At 35.1% G+C, this 24,094-nt stretch overlaps 1 protein-coding gene across 1 annotated transcript in view; it reads right to left on the reverse strand.

Moving 5' to 3' along the window:
- The window catches only part of HCN1 (hyperpolarization activated cyclic nucleotide gated potassium channel 1), a gene marked incomplete at both ends in the record, with an annotated part of 400,231 nt that overhangs the window by 347,790 nt on the left and 28,347 nt on the right, over positions 1 to 24,094 (reverse strand). The window contains one exon of the mRNA XM_081234057.1: positions 4,646 to 5,069. Coding sequence (XP_081090183.1) covers positions 4,646 to 5,069 — 424 coding nt within the window. The remainder of the gene's footprint in view (positions 1 to 4,645; positions 5,070 to 24,094) is intronic.

The following is a 24,094-nucleotide window of genomic DNA, read 5'->3' on the forward strand; positions in this document are numbered from 1 at the left end:
TTCTGTGTTTTCTACAAAATAGAAGTAGTTATAATATGTATTGCAATTTATAGCAAGAGCTAGTTTCTAATCTAAACCAATTAGAATGCTAAAATTAACCAAAGACAGAAACTGCAGTCTGTATTAGCTCCCTGTAGAATAAATTTCCTTATTAATGTTCTGTTGTTAAACATAATTTGTACATAAATCTGCCTCTAAGCTAACATAAAAATCTAATACTGATTGCTAGAAGGGCATTGCAATGTTCCAGACACATTATTCATCTGAAATTGCTACAGACATATTTGAAGATCAGAACCACAGTCCTCTTCCTTGCCTCAAAATAAGCAAGTAATTTGTTAGAGGTCTAAAATCTATACAAGGAAAGTTGAGGGGATAGTAAATAAAGAATGAAAAATAAAATATTATAGGTATGTATTCCAAAGCCATAGTTATTATAGGAGCTTCATGTGTTTGCCATCCATTTTTAACATTGCCCATGAAGAATTTCCACTTTCTGTGACATTGAATCCTACAAATAGATAACCATGACAGAGTAATATTTCTCTTTTCAATTACTATTTCCAAAATATCTAATAATTTCAAGGATCATCTGTATTTGATAAAATGATAAGGATCAGCAGTTATAGCATTCAAGGTTCCTGGAACTCTTCACTTTTAAATAATCTCCTATTTACTAAGCTCTTAATCTACCCTTTATCTCTTCAGTGGCTGGTGATTGTCAAAAATTGTAAGTAATATTCCATTTAATTTCTGAGGATTTCCTCACCATATGTCTCTTTCAGGAGGATCACAGAGAACGGGTTCTCTGTGATAGGTTACAAAAGGGCACTCTGGCTCAGGTCACTGACTTCACTTGAAATACAACAATAACAACAACGTTGAATTAAGGGAATGGTTTTTTTAAGCCAAAATACAAGAGTGGGAGAGATTCACATCTGTTTTTGGGCGATTACAGGAAAAGGAATTTTTTGACCTGATTTATCTAAACAATTGCCACAGATTTTCACCTCACCTGGCCATACATGTAAAGTTTCAGTACAGTGTCAGAGAGCTCTAATTTTGCATCCTAAAGCCATTGATCTTATCATTGCCTCATGAAAACAACGTCCCCCCTGACTTCTTAACACCATGTGTTTCATAAATCAGTTGGCCAAATAATTTCTTTCCTTCTATATTAGCCACTATATTCAACGTTAGCAAGGATAGTAACATAAGGGCTAAATTTTAAAGTTTCTGTATTTCATTCACAATATTTCTCTAATTTATCTGGCTTTGGCACTTCCTGTTGTTTATCAGTTGAACTAATTCAGATCGGAAAAAGAAAATGTCTCATTGAAGATGGAAGCAGTTTCCTATAGAAGGCAGCCACTTTTCTTGGGAATGATTCATTTAAAACGGTGGCAGCTCCCAGACTTCACACATTACTTCCCCAAATTTGCTGAATTTAGCATTAGCCAGCTTGGTACTGAAACACTCAGAACTCAAAGACATGTGGGTGAACCCACATCTTCCTCTGTACTCTTATTCCAAATGCTCATAGAGCAACCTGATTATTTGTTGTGTTTCTACTTGTAAACACATCCTGGTGGCATTTATAAAACCCAGGTAGAACTTTACCAATTTGGAACGATTCAAGTTTCTTTGTGACTTTGGTTTCAATCACGTAGGTGATGAAATAATGAATCCATATTAAATTTGGGTTAATTACTACTGTATTTTTTCTCTGCTTAGCAGTGTTACTGACAGACATTAACTATCCATGATATATGTGATATTATATGGGGATATCATATAATCAAGAAAACATTCTTCATGAAGTGAGCTTATGATTCATTTATTATCAAGGTCATTTATTTATAAGAAAGATCTTGCCAACTCACAACTCTAGCTTGAATGGGTTTGGTTACCAAATGCCTGTAAGTGCATATTAAATTGCATTTTACAGTAATGATGGCAGTGAGCTGATGCTCCTGAATTATATCCTGGCATCTGTGAAACACCATCAAGTTACACAGACCTGGCTGTCTGTGACCGCTGCCAGGAACTAGAGGACAACGGTACTAAGGAGTGTGCTCTTCTATGACTGTACAGCCGGCCATTTTATCTGGTAGAATGCAATCTGTTCATCCTTCTGCCGTTCTCTAGGGTAACTGGGTTCAAACTACAAGACACTGAAAATAGTCGCATTGCCCACTGTATATATATATATTTTTTGCAGTACGTGGGCCTCTCACTGCTGTGGCCTCTCCCGTTGCGGAGCATAGGCTCCGGACACGCAGGCTCAGCAGCCATGGCTCATGGGCCTAGCTGCTCCACGGCATGTGGGATCTTCCCAGACCGGGGCACAAACCCATGTCCCCTGCATCGGCAGGTGGACTCTCAACCACTGCGCCACCAGGGAAGCCCGCCCACTGTATTTTTAATTGACTGAGTATTTATATCAGTGACTTTTCTTCTCACAGGCTACTCATTACAATATTTTTTGTGACCATGTTTTAAGAGGCAAATATTCAGATTTTATGTTGCTTGGACCACAAAGTTCAGTTAACAAAAGTTTCCTACAATTTTTGATTATATATATAAAATGGTGTAATATTAAGGTATTTCTCATTAAAAATATATATGTTATGGTGAGAAGCTATATGGTTATGTGGTTAAGAGCTTTGCCAAGGTCAGGTCAGGTTGTCAAGGTCAGGTTGTCAAGGCCAGAATCCCAGCTCCACCTATTACTAACCCTGTGAATCTGGGCAAGTTACCAGAGTTATTAGGAAGATTCAATGAACTAATCCATGTAAAGAATCAAACATATTACTTGATATATAATAAGCCATCAATAAATATTAGCTATTTTTATCAGTAATCACCTTGTTTTGATATTAACATTAGCATAATAATGTTTGAAAACCAAACATTTTTTACATGTTAGATGGAATGTGCTATATAGAGAGACATTATAAGATGAATCCAATTTCTCACATGTGCTTCATCTGATTTTAAATATAATCCGTATCCATATTTTAAGAATGATCCATTTTTATGTCTTTTTAGCAGTGTCTTATGCAGTGTCTTATTATTATATGTCATTTCCTGAAATCCTAGGAACCAAAATGTCATCAACAGGCACACACAAAGCATTGTTACAGTCTCGCAGAAAGCAGAGCTAATGTTCACCAAAGTTCCATTTTATGACTTGTTTAAACCTAAATTCCAAAATATAATTCATCCTAAAAAGCATTTCTGTAGTTAGTAAAGTGGCGATTAATTCCTAGCCAATGTATTGTTTTCTTTAGTGCAGGTTTAGGCACTCTGGAGGCCTCTTTGACCCTCATTTTTATGCAGACAATAAAGTTCAAGTTATAATTAACTTTTTAAAGATACATTTAGAAGGAAAAGAAAATCAAAAAGTTAATATGCTGACTCTGAAATTAGGGACATAACCTCCTTTGCTTGGTGATGGTACATTTAACTCAGACCTTTGGAAACTCCAGTTGGCTGAGCCCTTTCAGGTCCCACCAATTGCCTAAGAACAACAAATGCCCTATTCAGCAAAATATTGGCCAGATTCACTGTACTTATTCACTGTAGTATTTGTGTTTTTTATGTGATAATTTCCCTTCGGGGTATGCTGTTTTTCAGTATTATGAAATGAACTAGTAGAGAGAACCTATAATAAATAATTATAGGCAAAGAATAACAATGAGCAAAATTATTATACTAAAATCAGTCTTTACACATACAACTTGGAAATACTAAAAAAAAAAATCTGTTTTCTTCAAACACAAATTCTCTAAAATTTCAATATTAGAGGAAACATATTCCACATTATTTCACAGAGCTAAGGATACAAACCAGGTTAGCAATCAGACCCTACAGCTTTGTCAAAGATGGTACTTGATGTGTTAGATAAAACAAACTAATATTAGATATTAAATAAAAACAATCTCCCATGGTGGAAGAGGGGCTGCACTGGTTAAGATAAAAATTTGTTGATTAAAGTAGATTTGCTTTAAAAAAAGACTAGCATGGAATCTAAAAGAAAAAAAATGGTTCCGATGAACCTAGGGGCAGGACAGGAATAAAGACGCAGACGCAGACATAGAGAATGGACTTGAGGACACGGGGAGGGGGAAGGGTAAGCTGGGATGAATGAGAGAGTAGCACTGACATATATACACTACCAAATGTAAAATAGATAGTTAGTGGGAAGCAGCTGCATAGCACAGGGAGATCAGCTCTGTGCCTTGTGACCACCTAGAGGGGTGGGATAGCAAGGGTAGGAGGGAGACACAAGAGGGAGGAGATATGGGGATATATGTATATGTATAGCTGATCCACTTTGTTATAAAGCAGCAGCTAACACACCACTGTAAAGGAATTATACTCCAATAAAGACGTTAAAAAAATGACTGAATTGGCATAAGACAATTGTTTTACAATCACTAATTTTTTCACTTCACTCAAATCCAGTATTCGACCATATCTTTTGAGGATACAAATATACCACTTACATACCAAAAAAAAATGAAATTTTTTTTTGAATTTCATAAAACTCGTTATATATAGCACAGTTGTTCATTTTGGAACAGTTATAGTTTAAATCGCATGATATAGTAGCTTTAAAAATGTAAAAGATATGTCTTACCTCTTCCCACTGATGTATGTATCTAATTAACCTTGAAAGTCGTAATAAACGCAAGAGACTGAGAATTTTTGTAAACCTCACAATGCGAAGTGCCCTGGCTGTCTTGTAAACTTCTGAATCCATTCCTTTTTCTACAATGAGAAAGATATAATCCACTGGGATTGATGAGATGAAGTCAACCACAAACCAGCTTTTTAAATAATTCATCTTGATCACTTTAGGGTCCAGGATGATTTCAGAACTATCTTCATTGACAGTCCCAGTCCTGAAATTCATGATCAAGTCCAAAAGGAAAACTGTATCTGAAGCCACATTGAAAATAATCCATGGTGTTGTTGTCTGTTCTGTAAAGAATGTGATTCCAACTGGTATGATGACCAGATTTCCAACCATCATTATAAGCATTATTAAATCCCAATAAAACCTATAATAAATAAAAAAAAAATCAGATTTTAAGATGTAGACAATGACCAGCCTGTTCTCCCTGCCCCCCACCACCATAAAAATTGTGACTAACTTATGGTTAAATAAATGACTAGAAGAACAGAATGTCAGTTTGGTAAATAAGATAGCTCCTTCAGTGGCCATAAAGTTAAATCTAAGTAAAATTAATATATTCCTAAAGCAAGATATTGTGATTATAGAATTCTAAAAATTACTTTCTATAAAATGTTATAGAAATAAATTCATGAACACCCATACCCTATTTATCTGATAAAGAAGCAAAAATAAACTCCCCTATAGTTAACATACAATATGGATGAAAACAAGGGAGAAGATACAGAAGATCTTTAAAAAAGCTACCTTTGAGAAGATTCTTTGGAGGTGTTTTGAAGTACTTTATATGTAAAATTACCAATCATAGATTAGAATAAACAGTAATAAATAGGGCACATGAAAAATATTGGTACTGCAGATTTATCTCTAGAACTACAGATTAGGTCAACCATAAATTCTAGAACTTCCATAGCTTCACAGCACTCCAAATATTTATGCTTTATTCTTCCTAATTTGAAATGAGAAAACTAATTCTGTTCTGAGGCTGAAAATACTTGAACTGACTCTAGGTTTGAAACTAGAATCTAGCTAAAATTTGCACTTTTGTCACTGCTTCATTGAACAACTACTTTAAATACATTGCCACTATTTTTCTAAACAATACTTTCCTTAAAATTTCTGATTTAATTTTCAACATAGCTATGATTACTAACTACCTTTTGAAACACTCTTATCGCACCTTATATTAAAATTAGGAAATGTATTCCAGGTTAATATAGCATTAATATATAGTTAATGTTTATTAATATAGAATAAATTCATCAGAGATTATTGTATTATTCTCATTTGGTTTCTTTCAAAGTCTACTGACACTGTAGTTAGACTAGGTAATAGACTATACTTGTTAAGCATATACTTATAAAAATAAAGAAACAAATCAACTAATACAACTCTATAGTCATAAAATAGTCTCTGGAAACATGAGCTACTTCATTCTAGTCGAAGGTGTACTCTCTTAGCAGTTGTGTTACAAAAATGGTATAAACTTTCATGACATTTCTGTTAACCAAGGTATTATTTTACATTAATTCTCCTACTTAGACTATTTGGGCTACATTTTGGTAAGGTATACATTTGCATGAACCTTTCAAAGTTATTATCATTCCTAATTATGAGTGACTCCTAGGTTAAAAGTAGTAGTACAAGAAAGAACTATAACAGTCCCACTCTGCCCTTTTTTCTACCCCCCACCCCAGGATTATATAAAAGATAAATGTTTGTCATTTTGAAGATTTCACCAGTCTTTCTGTCAAAACTTACCTATAGAGTTATGGACAAGTATACAAATACCCATGTCAATCATACATCATGCCCTGGCAATTTCAATGAATTTTTTTCTCTTTTTTTTTCTCCTCTCCTAATGGAAATGCAAAATGTGCCATTTAATACACTAAGGACAGAGGAGAGATGTAGGGCAGATGCAATACTGTAATAGCTGTTTCACAAAAAAGTGACATCACTGAACTCTAAAATGAAATTTGTGTGCCCTGAGGATTTTCACTTTACTGGACACTCTTATCAGTCTCTTCTCTGCTCTCCTCTCTGCTTTCCCCTGAAAGGCTGCTGTTCCCTTGGGTGTTACACATAGCCCTTTTATCTTCTATTCTACACATGCTCTTTGGGCAATATTATACACTCATCCATGTCTTTAATGATTAATTCATAATGGATGACTACAAAAGCATTATCTCCAGTCCATTCCTGTATTCTAAGCCTCCTAATCCTTATAATCAGCAGTCTATTACATCTGTCCCCTTGCATATCTCACACTCATGTCAAACAGCATGCCCAAGCTCAAACTCATCACCTTCCCTCCCACAGACATCCCCCAGATATTCCCTGTGTCAGGGAATGGAACAACGCTCTACCTGATTTGCAAGCCAGAAACCTTGGAACCATCCTAGATAACCCCTGGCCTGAAATCTACTTAATCTCATTATTCAATCAATTACCAAGGCTTTTTGGTTCTAACATGTAGATGTAAGTTGTATTCATCCATTTGTCCTTTATCATTCCCATTGCAGCTGTCTTCAACCAGCAATTCTCAACAGTTGCTTAATTTAGAGACAAGTTACTTAAATTCTTTAATCCTAATTTTTTTATTTGTAAAATAAAGATTATTATAGAACCAAATGTGTAGGGTTCTACAGATTTAAAAGCAAACAAACAAACACTATATTCAAATCACAGCTCCTAGCATAGAACAAGCTGTGGCACACGATGCTGATAGCATACTTAGTATTCATCTACCTTTCCTTGCTTACCAAAAGAAATCCAATTTGGGGAAAGCAGTCAGGAGCCCTTTGAAAAACACTCACTTTTACATACATGCTTGTATTTCTGTTACTAAGATAGAAGCTATTTTTAAGGAAAACTCATACTCTATCCTTCTTAGTCAACAGAAATGAAAAGGATAATGTGCCATCCACTCTTTATTTTAGCAATAATGTTTGCCACACCGTAGCTTTTTATGTGGTGCTTACTATGGATTGAAGTCATGAGATATCTAAGTATCAATATGAAGCTCAATTAAACCTTATAATTTCCTTTTAAAGTATCATTGACCATATTTTGCAGTCATAAACACAATTCTATAGACTTTGCATAATATAACACTTTCTTTGGTTAACATGCATTCCTTAGCTAGCCAAGGAAAATACAGTTATCACCCACTCTAGAAGTTGCTTTAAAAAACAGCAATGAATATGTTCCTGAAAACTGACCTCATGAGACTCTCATGCCTCCCTGCCCACGAGTTTCTCTTAGCTTTTTGCTCTGAAAATTTCTCTTGGATACTCAGGCCCTCCCTTTTCCTTAACTCTCAGTTTCTATGTCTTGTACATTTTATTACAGAATCGTCTTCCCTACCCACTCCCTCTTTGCATTCCCATTGTTATCTCTCTAGTTTGGGCAGAGCTAGCTCTTGCTTGGAATATCTCAAAGAGTCTCCTGTCTATGGAATCTGATCAATTCTACCCGCCAGTACCAGAGCGACCATCTAACATGTAACTTACCAGGTCAAAACCATCATGGACCCTCTCAATTAAGTAAAAACATCAAGGCATTCCCTGATATAGCCTCCTCCTCCCTTCCCCGTCTCTTCTTTAACCCTTTATGGCAAGTACCTCATAGCTCAAGCAAGAGAGTACCTGCTCTTACCTTGCCATCATGCACACCTAGGTACACATACAGGAGATACGGTTACTTCCATTCTACCTGTTCCTTTTCGTATCAGCGTTCTACCTATCCTTCAAGTCCCATTCTGGCAATGAATTTCTTAGTTGTTTTTTTTTTTTTTTTTTTTTACAACTTCCAGAGCAACATTTATTTTCAGTATGCTTGTTATTTCACTTTTGCTTTTGTTACTATTTGCCTTTGTTTCCTTCTTGGATTTAAGTTCTTTGAAGTTCAAAACTATATTGTCTTCTGTTTAACTTCTGCATCATGTAGACAGTATCCAGGACAGCAAGTGCTAAGAAGATATATTAATTAAATTTTAAGTGGAAACATACACTTCATGAGGATATTTAAAGAAATCCTTTTTTAATAAGTCAAAGGCCATTAATGCAGTAAATACTTTCCCAATATATCTTTTATATACCTCTAGATATTCATTCATTGAGGGCTTTCATAATATAGAATACATTAAAATAAATAGGAAACAAAGAGATTAAAAATATGTTCTGAGGTCAGACCACCTGCAAACTAAACAATTTTGGATTTATACCTGGTTTTGAATGGTACAAAAACCCCCTCTTATTCATCTTGCTCTAGAGAGACCGTATTTGTCAAAGATCTTGATTGCACTTTGAAGGCAGCCTAGGGTTCAAATCCTAGTTCCACTAGCTGTATGGTTTGGAGCAGGGTATTTAACTGCTGTGAATTTCAATTTTCTCCTACTCTCAGAGTTTCTCTTCCAGGAGGACTGCATACAAAGATGTGTGCAAAGCATATAGAACCTGTGATATAGAAAGTCAACTTTGTCTGTAAAACCAACACTCACTGCAAAGCCAAGTCTTGACAATTACAGTAGAATAATAACCTAGGTAATCATTTTTACTTTATACTAAAAGTATATAGAATATACAAAATAAAATGGTATTTCAGTCATAATTAATAGATCACTAAAACTATGGTCACTTTAATTACTAGTAAATAATTTTCACAGACAAATTATTTTCATGTTAAGAATTCATTTCTCCCATAAGTTTTTAGAAGAGAAAAAGTGGCATTGCAAAGATTAGTCCATGATCTTAACTGTGAAGAATTCAGTCATGCTCCTTTCTTTTTACCCACTTGGATCTCTCTCAGGCTTGTGATGAATAAAGACCACACTCCTGTCCTAACAAGAATTTCTCACTCTTTCAGGTTCCCCTGCCCCCTTATGACATCTGCTCTAGTTGAAATAATCTGATGTCAGACATTTCTATCCCAAAGCCTTAAAGAGATTAAAACAATTCCCATATTTCATTACTGAGGATGCTTATCTTTAAATTTTTGTCTCTAAATATTGAGTAAAAGGTTCTCTTCTCCCCTCTCTCTGATGAAATAAATATTTGTCATTAAATGGAATGGAGGAAGGGACTTCTGGTTAAACCCTGAAATGGTACCAGATTTATACATGGCTACTCTTTTGCCAGTTGTTGAAATCAACTGATGTGACAAACCTGTCCCACTATTCACACTTAAGAGTCACTCTTAACAATTATGTCTTTAGATGTCAAACATAAATTGTGCATACACTTGTAAACCAACTTATTTGTCAATCTAAACAAATAAACAAATGTCCAGCTGGATTTACTTTTTATAAAACACATAGTCTTTGCAATTATATTTTAAATTTTATTTAAAACTGATTCAATTTTCAAAAGTCCAATTAACAGCCTGATTAATAGGCACATATCTCTTGAATAATAACATGAAGTGTCTTCTCTTAAATGCTATGTCTTCTTCCTGATACTATCAGTGTCAATTCACCCCACCAAGTCTCAGCAGCCAACACCTGAGCTTTGATCTAATGGGTTCTGAGACATCCTTTGTCACCTTGCAAACATCATTATTTAGAATATTCACACTGGGGTTGATGTTCTGTAGGACATATGCCTATCCTAAACCTTGCAAAGAAGTTTTCTAGGTCAGGTCTATTATTTAGTCTAATGCCTTGCTATCTCACAAGGACAAATTCATTGTCTATGGGGGGGGAGTGAAGAGATCAGAAAACAGACAACTTAAATATGGGTATTTTGAAGTGAAAATACACTAGCTTTCTTAATAAAGATCCCAGTTGTAGGAAAGTTTAGCCTAACTTATGGATATAACTAACTTATATCATATTTGAAGACAAATGATTTCTGGTAAATAACAATTTACCCAATAAGAACTTGAGATGGGTGGGAGGTACATTATGTTTTAGCTAATCTTATTTATTAAAATGAGCTAATGGGACAGAAATTTAATCCCTACGAAGGTATTAAGATCTGCACCAGTACAGGAAAAAGTAAACATGTTTTTTCTACTTCCCCCTTCTTCTGAAACTGAACTTTTTTCTTCGTGTGTTAATCTTCTAACTGCCAATATTAACAGCCTTATATTGGTCCATGAACTCGTTTGTGGCACTTTACAACTTTGTTCACTCCTCCTACTTGAAACTCTCCCAAATCTTCAGTTTCTATGATTCTGCATTTTCATAGTTTCTCACTCATATTTATATATTAGCAGAAATTAATTTTCCTCAAGCTTTACCTGATTTCTCTTCTTCCATCATTCAAGTTGGCATTCTACATTACTCTCATCCCACTTTTCATCCCTCTATTCACTCGCTCATTGGCCTCATCAGTCGCCACAGGTTAAACTGATACGGTAATGTAAATTGTTCTCAAATCTATCACTGGCCTTAACCTCTGAGATGGAGTCATGCATTTCTAACTACATCCTGCATAGTTAGTGACTTCTAAGTGTTCCAGTGGAATAGTCATCTCAACAGGCTGAAATCCAAACCAATGAACCTTATGGCCCCAAAATAATTCTCCTGATATTTGTATGTCTGTTTATTGTAGCATAGCTTCTTCCTCTTTTTTTCTTTTTTTCATTAGCCAGCCACTAGGCATAAAATTTAAAAATTATCCCTGATTCCTCTGTTGGCCCAGCTCTGACCTTTGATCCTTTGCCCAGCCTTACATTCCTTCTAATACAATAGAAGCTTTTCATTTTGTTCCATTGCCATCATCTTCTATGAAGTTTTTATTACATCATTATTCTGCTTACTCATTTTCCTGTTTCTACCTGCGCCAGGAAACTACTTCCTATTTATATCCAACAGGCTTTCCCTATTGCTTGCAAAATGAAATGTAATCATTCAAAATCCTCTAGAGTATGTCCCAATTCTATATCTCGAAGCTTAACTTTTTGTACATGCATGATCCTCAGCTAAATTAAAAAAGACCCTGTTTTTCAGACTTTTCATCTTTGTCATTGCCCAACAAATGTCTGGGATTTCCTTTCCTAAAACCCAAACTCAACCTCTACACTTCCTAACATTATTTCAACGGTCAACTTAAATGCCAGTTTCTTCACAGTACCCTCTTTTATCCCATCCCCAGATCAGTTGGAATTTATCTCCTCCCTTCCCCAACTCCTATTTCAATCTCTCTCTGAGATTTCCAGCATTTGAGGGCACCAACTAGTGAACACTGAATAACTCACCATAATGAAGTGTCGGTAATAATTTGATAAAGACCATTTAATAAACGTTGTCTGGAAACACTGCTTTTGTGCTCATTCCAAGCCAAACTCTATGCCAATTTTCTTTACACTTAAATTGCCTAGCAAATAGTATGCATGTGTCTGATTTCCCAATGATCAAATTCCAAATTAATCACATTTATGTTAATGAGGTTTTATTACAATATTATAAGATTTTAATTAAAACACATATGATCATTTTTTTGGATGGTTTGGAAATTAAATAGGTACAAGCCTTTTTTTACTTCTTCTTGAGTGGTATGGCATATCTTCAAACTATGCTAAATTTCTTGCTTTAGACAACAGGAAGAAAGATGTCATTCAAGGGTACTTTCATTATGTCATTCAAATTTACTTCAAATGAAGCCCACAACTTTCATTCCTTTGAACCAAAACATCTACTTATCCATAAATGTCCCACACGAAATACATTTCTATAAGTCTATAGCTTTTTTTAAAAATAAATTTATTTTTGGCCACGTTGGGTCTTCGTTGCTGTGCACGGGCTTTCTCTAGTTGCGGCGAGTGGGGGCTACTCTTCGTTGTGGTGCGCGGGCTTCTCATTGCGGTTGCTTCTCTTGTTATGGAGCACGGGCTCTATGCGTGCAGGCTTCAGTAGTTGTGGCTCACAGGCTCTAGAGCGCAGGCTCAGTAGTTGTGCTGCACGGGCTTAATTGCTCCTCAGCATGTGGGATCATCCCAGACCAGGGATCGAACCCCTGTCCCCTGTATTGGCAGGCGGATTCTTAACCACGGCGCCACCAGGAAAGTCCCAGTCTATAGCTTTAATCAGAAGTTACAGAATGAAGCAGAACTCCCTGAGAATTAAGCAGGTCTATGCTGCGGTACTATCCTTATGGTGATATATAGATTTTCCATAAAAATAAAAGTCCTAAATGTATAAAAGGTGAGTAGAAAATGTGTAAAATAGCTCCTAGTGTTTAAATTTAGAGTTCTTTAAAAAGTCCAATGTAAGCCTACTCCTTAGCTTCTTAGTATTTTTTTTAATTTATCACTAAGTGATTTTTAAAATTTTTATTCTCTCCTTTGACAGTCAGCAATTTAATCCTTTAAGGAAAGCAGAAATATTGTCAGAGGTCATGTCAACCAAAATGTGTCCTAGTACCATTCACTCCAGTATAAAATTCAGTAAGTTGAGTCTATTTTTTAACTGTTTCCAAAGGACATTAGGAGATCACACTGATGGACAGTCCCATGACATAGACAATGAACACACCTTTATTTTGAAGCTCAGTTAAATGACTATCAGTTGATAAGGGCTTTATATTTGTTGATATACTTTCATCCAACCACTCTGAAATTTTTAAAAGGAAGGTGACTGATTCTTCCCTGTCTAAATACATAGATAACTTAAGGTGTATTCAGGTTTGGAAGTTTCAACTTCAGAACAATTCTTCTCTCATAAACTTCCCACCACATGGCTTATTTTCAAATCATCCATTTTATCTTCCTGTGGCTGATAATACATGTCACTTCCCTTGTGTTTCTTGTTACTCTACAGATCTCAATAAATCCTTATCCTCTTTGTTCTTTCTAAGCTGCTGATGCCATGTAGATCTTTTGCATTATTGCTCCAGTTTGAGGATGTGATGGAAGGTTCAGAATCAATGTCCAAACACATTATTGTGTCCGGAAGTCTACAAAATGTCTACATTTTATGGAAAGTTTGGAATGTGCCCATGATTCTCATTTTTATATATAATAATACCTCATTGAATTTTGAAAAGAAAAGCAGCATCAAGGCAATGAAGTGTAAGTAATATTTATTAAATAATAGGCATTTTGTAAACATTGTTTCATTTGATATTCAAAACAACCAAAGAGGTAGGCAGCATAACCTAAATTTAACAAGAGGAAACTGAATCTCATCCAGCAAAAGACTTTTCTTAAATTCTTGTAGACAGGAAATGAGAAAAATTGCTTTGAACCCATGACCAATTCCCATGCTTACACTCCTTCTACACTATTCAATGCCTGAATAAATGATTCAAGGATTTTAAGAGTAGCATTAAAAAAAAAAAACTTTCCCACAATATAGCCATATGTTCACCTGTCCTTATCAGTCACCCATCTGAAATCAGAACAAAATTGTTTCACAAGGAAAAGTCTAAGCCCTGAAGGGAAGTAGACTGTGGTGCTGCAGATGTGGCTCCATGGCTGGGCTTTGGTTTCTGTGCCTTTCCATGCAGAAACCATTGAGAGTTTACCTACATCCCCAGAGAATCAACATGATAGTTCATCTGTCCCTACACCCATATAGGAGCACACATCTTCAAATAAAGGAACTATGGGATTACCTGCTTCAAACTCTTTCTGCCTTGACCTACAAAGATATCTCACTACTGTATAAACAGAAGTTAGTTCAGATGCTCTATAGTTAAAAAGCGCTTGGAAAGCAAGAGTCAAATTTAGTACCAACCAAATATTTTCTCCAAATAGTTACATTATAATAATTCCAACAAATAATGTATTGGCTATCTTCCACATAGTACATATTGTTCTAAACATTCTGAGAAATGCAAACATAAATTATAAACAAACTCTGCAATCAAGAACTTCCAACTTAATAGGAAAACAAAGACTTGTACTTATTAAATAAGATTAGGAGAGAATTTAAGACATGTTCATAAATAGCACACTACAGGTACTCTGGGTTTCCCAAAGAGAGAAACAACTGGTCATCTGTTTAAAGAAACTACTATTATTAAAGAAACTCAAAGACAGCATTTGCTGAGGAGTTCCTAGGTTGCATTTCACTCATGGCACAAACATTAATTTATGAACATGTATGTGCAGCTTCCTGGGCTTGTCATTATACATACAAAGAGAATTAGACACGGAACCAGTCCTCAAGAAAATAAGGACTAGGGAAGACAAACAGTCAATAATGTCTTCTAAAATGGGCTTATAAAAGAGCAATACTGAGGCACACAAAGGAGATAGTGATCAAGTCTTACTCGGGGGAAGGATAGGAGAAGTGGGCAGGATTTCACAGAGTCAGAGAGTTGATACTTTCCCTATACAACTGTAAAAACTTGTTTTGGTGTATACACTACACCACAAACATTTATTGAGCACCAAAACTGCTAGTTTCTAGGTTGCCACTAGGCACGCACTAGAGTTGCCACCAGAATACCAAGAGAAATAGACACAAAACAGGAAGGTAAAGGGAATAAATGCCATGAAACATTAAAAGGTCTGGTGATGTATTTATTTACTTTTTAGTTAATGTTTTAGCTCCAAGGGTATATCAAGTGTTTTCTCTTCATAAATTTTAAAATTTTGTTTTCCCAGTTAAATGAAGGACCATGATCAAGAACAGCCAAGAATGTGATCAAATAAAAGCTCAATTAAAAAATGTTAAGTTCTGCTTACAGTTATAAATTTTACAGTACCATATTTTTTCTTCAAAATACTTTTTAAAAATAATCAATATCTACTTATCTATTTTAACAGCAGACTTCTGAATTTAAAGATTAATTTCCACAGGTTTTGGGTTCTATATGCATAAATAGGAATATCACTTCCATTTAGTTGATGTTTTATCCCTAAAACAACAATACCTAAAGATGGTATTTCACACTTGAATTGCATTGAGGTTTTCACCCACTTCCAGCTGCATATTATCTGAGGAGCAGAAGGGGTGATGTGTCAAGGAAGAAAATGCTTCTACCAGGAGCATATGCTCCCAAGTCTGTAACAAGTATCAAGGGTGTGTGGGCAGAGTAACATTTGCTGTGGAATACTTAAGAATTGAGAACAAAAGTTCTTTAATTGTCTGGGCAACTCACACAAACATTAGGGCATATATTAAGTAGAACTGCCAGTATAGTGAGAAATTTTCAGTCACCTACAAAGGAATCAAATAAACACGCACTCCAATCCACTTCAGCCCCCACCAACAACTCATATGTTTGTTTCTGCATAGCTGTAACTAGAAATGTTTGGCCTCTCTTCATTCATCCCTTCCTTCTTCATTCAGTGGCACTTATTAAACTTTTTTTTTTTTTGCTTCAAAAAGGAGATATATTCACAATAGGAGGTTTCTCAGCAGATAACTGAATCCCATTAATAGGTTGAAGTTAACATATACTTTTTTATGTAGCCCAGTGTCCTGAAGGAAAATGTTACACTTATAAATTTACTAAATTCTGCAAGAGGATTTTGTGATTTGTACCTTTCAGTTCACTTTAAAAGATATGGCTTCTACCCTCAGGTAAGTGAACGGTTGGGTGTTTAGTTTCTTCAGCAGCTAAACAAGCAAATAACAAAAACAGGAAACTTGTGAAGAAATATAATCTCAGACTTCTCTTTGTACCAGAGAGATAATTGAAAAAAAAAAAAGTAAAGACTCAAGAACTTATCTTATATATGTGTCAAAGATAGCAATTCTTGAAACAATTATTTTGTTTTGTGATGACTAATTCAAAAGTCACGATTCCAAAACCCATATGGTGCTATATAACAACATAAAAGATTAAAAGGAAATACCAAGCTATAGAATACTCTTATGAGAATTAAATCATGCCAAAACTGTTGGCAATTTAAAATTGGTGTAAATGTCTTAATTTACATTTCTACCTATCTCTGACCTTTTCTTTCACTAATCCTCAACCTGATCCCAGAGCTTTAGACAGGCTAATTTAATTATTTATCCTTCATGCCTCCTTTTCTTAATTTCTTCTGCACAACTGCTTCCTGCAAGAGCTTGGAATACACTTCACACCTTTCTGCTCTTCTTAACCTTCTCCATCCTCAAGCGTACCAGCAACTCCTTTAGCCCAGTCCTGAATTCTCTAAGCCACAGGCTCTCCTTTTTCCTCCATCTGTGTGGCACATGAACCTTAGAATGTATTAAGCCTAATCTAAGAGCAAGCAAGAGCATCTCCAAAATATCTTTTTGGATGGGACTGAGGGGGTGGTAAGCTTTCCGTATGAGAAAGGGATTTAAGAGGATTTGAAGTAAAACTATTTCCTTAGCCAGCACATTGTTTTTGCTGAATTAGTTTAATTATGGGTCGATAAAAAATAACAATATATCCTAAAGAGACTTACACTTCACACAAGATTGCAAAAATCATTTGGGTGGGCATAAGCTCTCACAAGCCATCCCTTGATATTTTTATGGAGAGCAATGATCATTATATTGCTTTTGAAGAAAACCTGCAACAGTGCAGTGCACATAGTAAGCCCTAGAGAAGCATTCAGGGACTGAATGAAGAAATCACCTCCAGGCTTGGCCAGGTGCCCCAAGCATACAGTCCCTAAGTACCTTGGCTTTTCCTTCACACACACAAAAATGCTTTGTATTTTTATATGCATGTGGACAATTTTTCTAAGGTCTGTTTCTCCAACTACAGTGGATGTACCATGGTCAGGAACTTCATCTTTTTCTCCTTTCCACTATGTCTCCACTGTCTAACACAATGGCTGCAACTAGAGTGAATTCTCTAAACATCTACTGAATAAATGAATACGTGAGTATTCAGGGCCTTAAGAAACAAAGGCACTGTAGTGGAATTTCAGTCTACAAATATCGGTCCCTTGAATATTTTATTCTGTTTTGGACACATTAATATCATAAAAATATGGACAAGCTAGAAAACGTCCAAAAAGGAATAAGGAGGAAAAGACAATTAAAGAAATGGGAAGCCTTACTTGTGAGGAAAGACTCAAAAAGCTGAATACGTAAAACTTGGCTAGATTAAAACTCCGAAGAAATGTGAACAGATTCCACACATTCTTGAACATAAACAAGGACTTAGTTTAACCAGTACAGTAAGAGGGTAGAGGAGGAGCCATGGAACTCATACTGGCTGGTTTTAACAAACCCCAGCAGCTTCCAAGAAATGAGCCACAGAAGGGCACAATAACGAATGCTTAGAGGAATATTTTTCAAATGTCAGGGGCCACTGATCCTAGTGGTTTGTCTTGAGATCAGAACCCAAGGATTGTTTGGTGTGCAACCAGTCAGGAGACCTGTGCTGTTATTGGTGAGAGGAAACTGTCATTCCACACAGCTTGCTGAAAAACAAACATCCAACGGCAAACTATTACATTAGTTTCACACCCATTTGTCTTATACTGTTCCTCCTTTGAGTAGAAACTGTATGTCAGATTTTAAAAGAATTAAAGCTATTATCTTAGAATATCAAACCCCTTCACATTGAAAACTCTTATGTTTTCAAAAAAAACTCAAAAAAATATAACCATGTGTTGAAGCATTTTAAGTACTAGTACAGTGTCAAGTGTGCTGGAAATATATTAGAGACTAATGCCCTTAACAAATTTACATCACATTAAATTGTAAAACATGTATTGAAAGAAAATCGTGTCCAGTATCAGCATGAAATGTTTTGCAAGTTATCAACCTGAACATTCTAGAATTCTCTGAATTATAACTTGATGAAATTCTAGGAACTAATACTAGTAAGGTGAATCAACTTTACAGCACTATTTTGTTACCTTTCCAATTGGTTGTCAAAATACTATGACATTGTAGGTGTTTGTCAGACAATAGCTATATCCCAATTGCTATAAAACAACTTAGTAGTCACAAAGTATGTTCACGATAATCATTTTCATTTTATTTACTCAACAGTTCTGTGAGACATACATGTTTTATTACCTCTATGTTTACAGATGAGAAATCTGAAACAAAATGGTCAGTGACTTAGCCAAGATCACTTGGCTAGTTAGTAGCTTCTGAAGCTTGAAGCCAGATTTTCTGGTAACTAACCCAGGATTCTTTCCAGTCTAACATCATGCATCATATTTATTTTAATTTGTATTTATTTGTACTTTTACATATAAAGCAATATCGTTTATGCCATAGCCATAGCACAATTTTCCTTATATGCTCAGGAATGACTTAATGGAAAATAATTAGTATTAATTATCAAACTAGATAGCCACAAATGCAAAATCATGTATTTCTCTCTGGCTCCACTCCAAATATGTTCTACTGAAAATGCACCCTAGATAGCAGATCCATAATTTGGACTTAGATGATATCCATTTATTAAATTCCAACCTTTATGGATATTAGCAGACAAGCAAGCATTCTACTTAGAGACAGGAGTCTTATTTAATAAGCATGATGTTGGCTTTTTGCTTTAATATTTTCCAACTTAACTGTTTTTTCTTTAGGATAAATTTATAGAAAAATAGTAGTTATGCCTTTAAGCCAAAAATAGTGGTCTGTTATTATCTTGTTGTCGGTTGTAGTTTTTCTTATTATTGACCAAACAAATTTACTGGTGCTAGGGGAAAAAAACCTACCTAAGAATAAGCAGAATAATATAGCAGAAAGAAGACTAGATTGGATGAAGAAATGCTGAAATTCTGATATTTAATACTATCTAGACCTTATAATCTTGAGAAAAATCCCCTCAGTATGGATCTCTGTTTTCTCCCCTGTAGAAAGTGAACCTAGATGGGCCCCAACAATCTTCTCAAATCTAAGAGTTTTATTCTGTAGGAGTTATCCATGTATCAGAGCAAGAAACTGAGAGAACTGAAGCAATTTTTAAGAAATTTAATTATGAAAACTAACTTGGGGAAGGCAGAGAAGAAGAGACAGAATAGTGGGGTGATTGGGCAGGGATAGACTGGGAGTTTGGGATTAGTAGATGCAAACTATTACATATAGAATGGATAAACAATAAGGACCTACTGTATAGCACAGGGAAATATAGTCAATATCCTGGGATAAACCATAATGAAAAAGGATATATATATATATATATATATATATATATATATATATATATATATATATATATATATATATGTATGTATAACTGAGTCACTTTGCTGTACAGCAGAAATTAACACAACATTGTAACTGAACTATACTTCAATAAAAAATAAATTAAGAAAAAAGAGAGTAAAGAATCCTTGTGAGGGAAAAATAAGATATAGGACTGTCTGGATTTGGGGAGAAAGAAGTTAAAGGAGTCAAATACACTCCTGTGTCTCATGCCAGAGAAACTAGAAAATGACAACATGAAAGTCTGGAGAGTAGATGTGGGAAAGATTACAAATTCAGTTTTAGAGATAATGAGTTGAATATGGTTCATATTCATATGACAGAAGACAGTTGGAACTGTAATATTCTAGAACTCAGAAGGGATGTCAGGGCTGGGGAAACAATTTTAAGAGTCTTTGTGTAGATTTGAAAACTGAAACTATGGGAGAACATGAGTCCTTTAAGGGGGACATTATAGGCAGGAAGGAAGAAAGAGCCAAAGTGATGGTCAAGAGCCAAGTCCATTCTCGGGCCACGAGAATATGAACCAGGAAATGAGGTTGAGATGGAATTTCTGAGAGAAGGCGGCAGTGGCTTGGCATGGAGAGTGCAAAGAGACATCTTTCTAAGAACGATGGAGTGACTAATCCAGGAGAGTTATATAAATTTACTTCTTATATCACTTTACAAGTCTTAACAATTAATATATTTCTCTGTAACTTACTTGCACCATTGTGATAGGAAAGTTTTTCTAAAATGAAAGTTGAATATGTTATATGATTCAGTTTTAGGAATAAACACATATTTGTACAAGTCTGTCAGTAGGCTCGATTTCAATAACCTATGCCAAAGAAGGACGAGTCATTATGTAATAATACTGATCAGTGTGAAATGCTATGTTTGAATAATTCACCTAAATTTAGTATTAGTAGTGGCATATTTTGACTTCAATCCAACAAAATTTTATTTCAATTCAGTAACATTTTTGATCTTTTATACTTTGCAAGACATCATGAGAAGTGTAGGATGTATGAAAATGACTAGAATACAAGGTACAACATGATCAATTTGTATGACAATTAATAGAACATAAGCAAAACACTTTGGAAATTCAGGAGAAAGAAAAAGTACTTTAGTTAGTTCAGGGGACTAGAAGAAGCTGCAGAGAAATGACATTTAGCTGGTCCAGGGATTTTGATAGGTGAAGATGATGTCGGGGCTAAAGAAAGCATTTCAGATGGAAAAAAAAAAATGAATTAGGAAAGGCCCAGAAGGAGTAAATACATAAACTGTAGCTTCAGCATTTGACTTATTCCTGGCAGACGGTAAGTGCTCCAAACATATTTGTTGTATTGATGAATGAATAAATCAATGAATTAGCAGACAAGCCTTGGAAAATCAGGATTCAATCAGGATGTAGATTGCATCAAGGTGAATGGAGGTAGTTTTGGTTATTGATGATACTGTTGTTCTCTGCCCACACAGAAGAGTTCAGAAGAATCACTGTCTTCACTGAGAAACTTGAGCTGGTCAAACTGCAGAAGGCTGACTTTAAAAATTAAGTGAATTATGAAAAATTGTGATGAGAATATTTGTCCTGAAAATATAATTATAATCTCTCACATGTGATACTACAGACACTCCAATAGCTACTGTATCAGCCAAATCTTGAAAATGTGCATATTGATCATCTAAATTTTTCCAAAGCTTTAATGTTGTTTTTACATTAAGTGTGTATGAAGACTGCATTCATCTTTATGTGTACAGATTAGTTCTTCACCCAACAAGGGGGTCATGAGCAGTGATGCAAGTTGAAGAATCATAAACATGAAGTAAAATGAGTGAGGAAATGAGTGTGAATAACCGTATTATTGATCTTAACAGCTGGCTGATTTTCCTAGACTCAGCCAATAATTACTACCAAGCTTTGTGATGAATTCCTAAAAATTCAGTTGAAGACAAAAAATGGAACACACCTGCCTGGAAGGAAGGGAGAAGGGGTTGATGAAGCTAGATCTGACAGGTGGGATATGGACAGGCAAAATGAAAGGGGCAGGGGGAATAAAACATGCCAATATGTAAAGAAGTGTGGAAGTATTTGAAAGGCTGGGCAGAAATCAGCCCTTGCAAAGCAGAAGAGTAAATTCTGGAAAGAAGTTGGAAATAGAGAGGAATACGTACAATGGAGTTCCATTAGAAAGGAATTTAAAAGTTACTAAAAGAATTTGGAGTCAATATGGAATACAATAGGACAGTTTGGAAATTCTTGAATAACTGAGTGGCGTAATGAAATATGATTTTTTCTTTTGGAAAATTTCTGTGAAAGCAATGTAAATGACACATTGGAATGGAAAGCGAGTTCTGTTAGAAGGAGGTTATGGTAGCACGAGGTGATGAGGATGATGAGAGATTGACTTGGTTGGAGACAGTGGGAATAAAGGAGAAAGGGAAAAAGTTCTGCTTTGTGATGATACCTAGTGCAAAAGTGGAAGGAAGGATGGAAAGGGAAGCTGATTCTAAGATTTCCAACTGGAGAACATGGAATAAAGGTGTTCAAGGTGATGCCAGGTACAGAAATGAGTAATTAGGAAGGTCTAACTTATGGTAAGATTTCATTCACATGTGGACATGTTCATTTTGAGGAGGATGGAAGAACACTCTGGTAAAAATGTTCTGTTTCAGTTGAAAAAAAAATTTGTCTAAAGAGTAAGAAGACTGGGGGTCAGGAGGGGAAGTGCTGGTTTAGGAATCATGTGAGTAAGGATGATGAGTAGTGAGTGTAGGGGCAATAAAGGAATAGAGTTTAAGGATAGAGAGCAGAAAGTTCAAGGTTGGAGAAGCACAGATAAAACTAGGAAAAAGCCACAAGGAATGATGCTCAAGATTTGAGAAACATTAAGATGGAGAATAAATTTTTCGATTAATCATGCAAAGATAGGATACCATTATAAAAGCAATGGTAGTTAAGCTATTATGAAGAACAAATTACAAGTTGTTCATTCTTTTTGTTATCTAGATAAATCTCCCTCTGTGATTGGAGTGAGGGGAGGTGTATATATTTGTTCACTGTTTTTCAAAACTGGGAGAAATCTGATCATACTTGAAAGTTGATTGTATAGAAGCTACTAATAAAAAATTATTTTGAAGAGTAAATACACAAGAAGTAGGTGAGGGATGAAAGTGGAATACAGACCAAAAGGGAAGAAATTTGCTTTGAATCATGGATGTGATATATTCAGTCGACACAGATTGAAGGAAAAGGTGGAAAGGCAAATTTAGGAACACAGAGCAAAAAAAAAAAAAAAATCTCTGAATCTTCAAATTATGCTTTATCAAAGTTTTTTTTTTCCCGAAAAAAAAGTTAATTGAAACATTCTAAATCTAACACATTCTATATATTTTTGAGTTAAACCACAGAAATGAGGAGAGAATTTTAATTCCTAGTGCAGACCCTAGGCTTCTTTGGCTTCCTTAATATTTTAAGGAACATAGCAGTGCATTTTCCTTAAGTGATGTAGATGGAGGCTGCTAACAAGGAATCATATTCCAACAGAATATGATATAATTCCAGACCATGCATTTGAATAGGAATACTTTGTTAAACTGTCAGGTTCCTACACTACTGAAATCCAAGGAAGCTTTCATTTTTACTATGGTATATAACCTGCAAATTTCTCCTATGTTTGATCTACATCCAACATAAGCTCTATTACCTCAGGATTTATCTATTGGGAAAAAATAATCTCATTTTTTTTCAGAAAATGATTAAATCCTTTTAATGCATGTTTTTCATAGGATATGAGCAACATATATAATCACAAAATTCTACAAGGTAATTAATTACAATGCATTTATCAATAAGGAGATCTCCTCCAAAAAAAAAAAATCAGTTTTTATTGGAAAAATGCCAAGTAAACAGCACATGACAAAACAGATTCAAACAAATATTCCTAAATCTCACTTTACAAGAGTAACTAATACATATGGATGAGACAAGAAATTTAATTACCCTAAATTACATTTGAAGTCATACAATCAAATTATTTTTAATATAATACCAAGTGCTTCAATTCCTTGGAAAGTGGCAATACATGTACTTAAAACGTTAATTAAATGCATTCTCAATCAGACCCAAACACATTCCTCAGTCGTTGTTGAGAAAAAATAATTTTCCATATACTTTCCTTGGTATCTCCCACTACTTTTTCCTACTATTCTGCTGTTATCACTCATGTTCTACCATGTGCCTTAAATTCCTGTTCTCTCCTCTCTGTCTCCACCACCCAAATCCCACCTCTCACCAAGGTCTAGTTTAAATGTGACCTCCATTAATTCTTTGGAACTTCCCAGTTTGAAGTAATTATTCTGTTCTATTAACC

Source organism: Mesoplodon bidens (assembly GCF_964165515.1).
Source record: "Mesoplodon bidens genome assembly, chromosome: 4".
Classification (NCBI taxonomy): Eukaryota; Metazoa; Chordata; class Mammalia; order Artiodactyla; family Ziphiidae; genus Mesoplodon; species Mesoplodon bidens.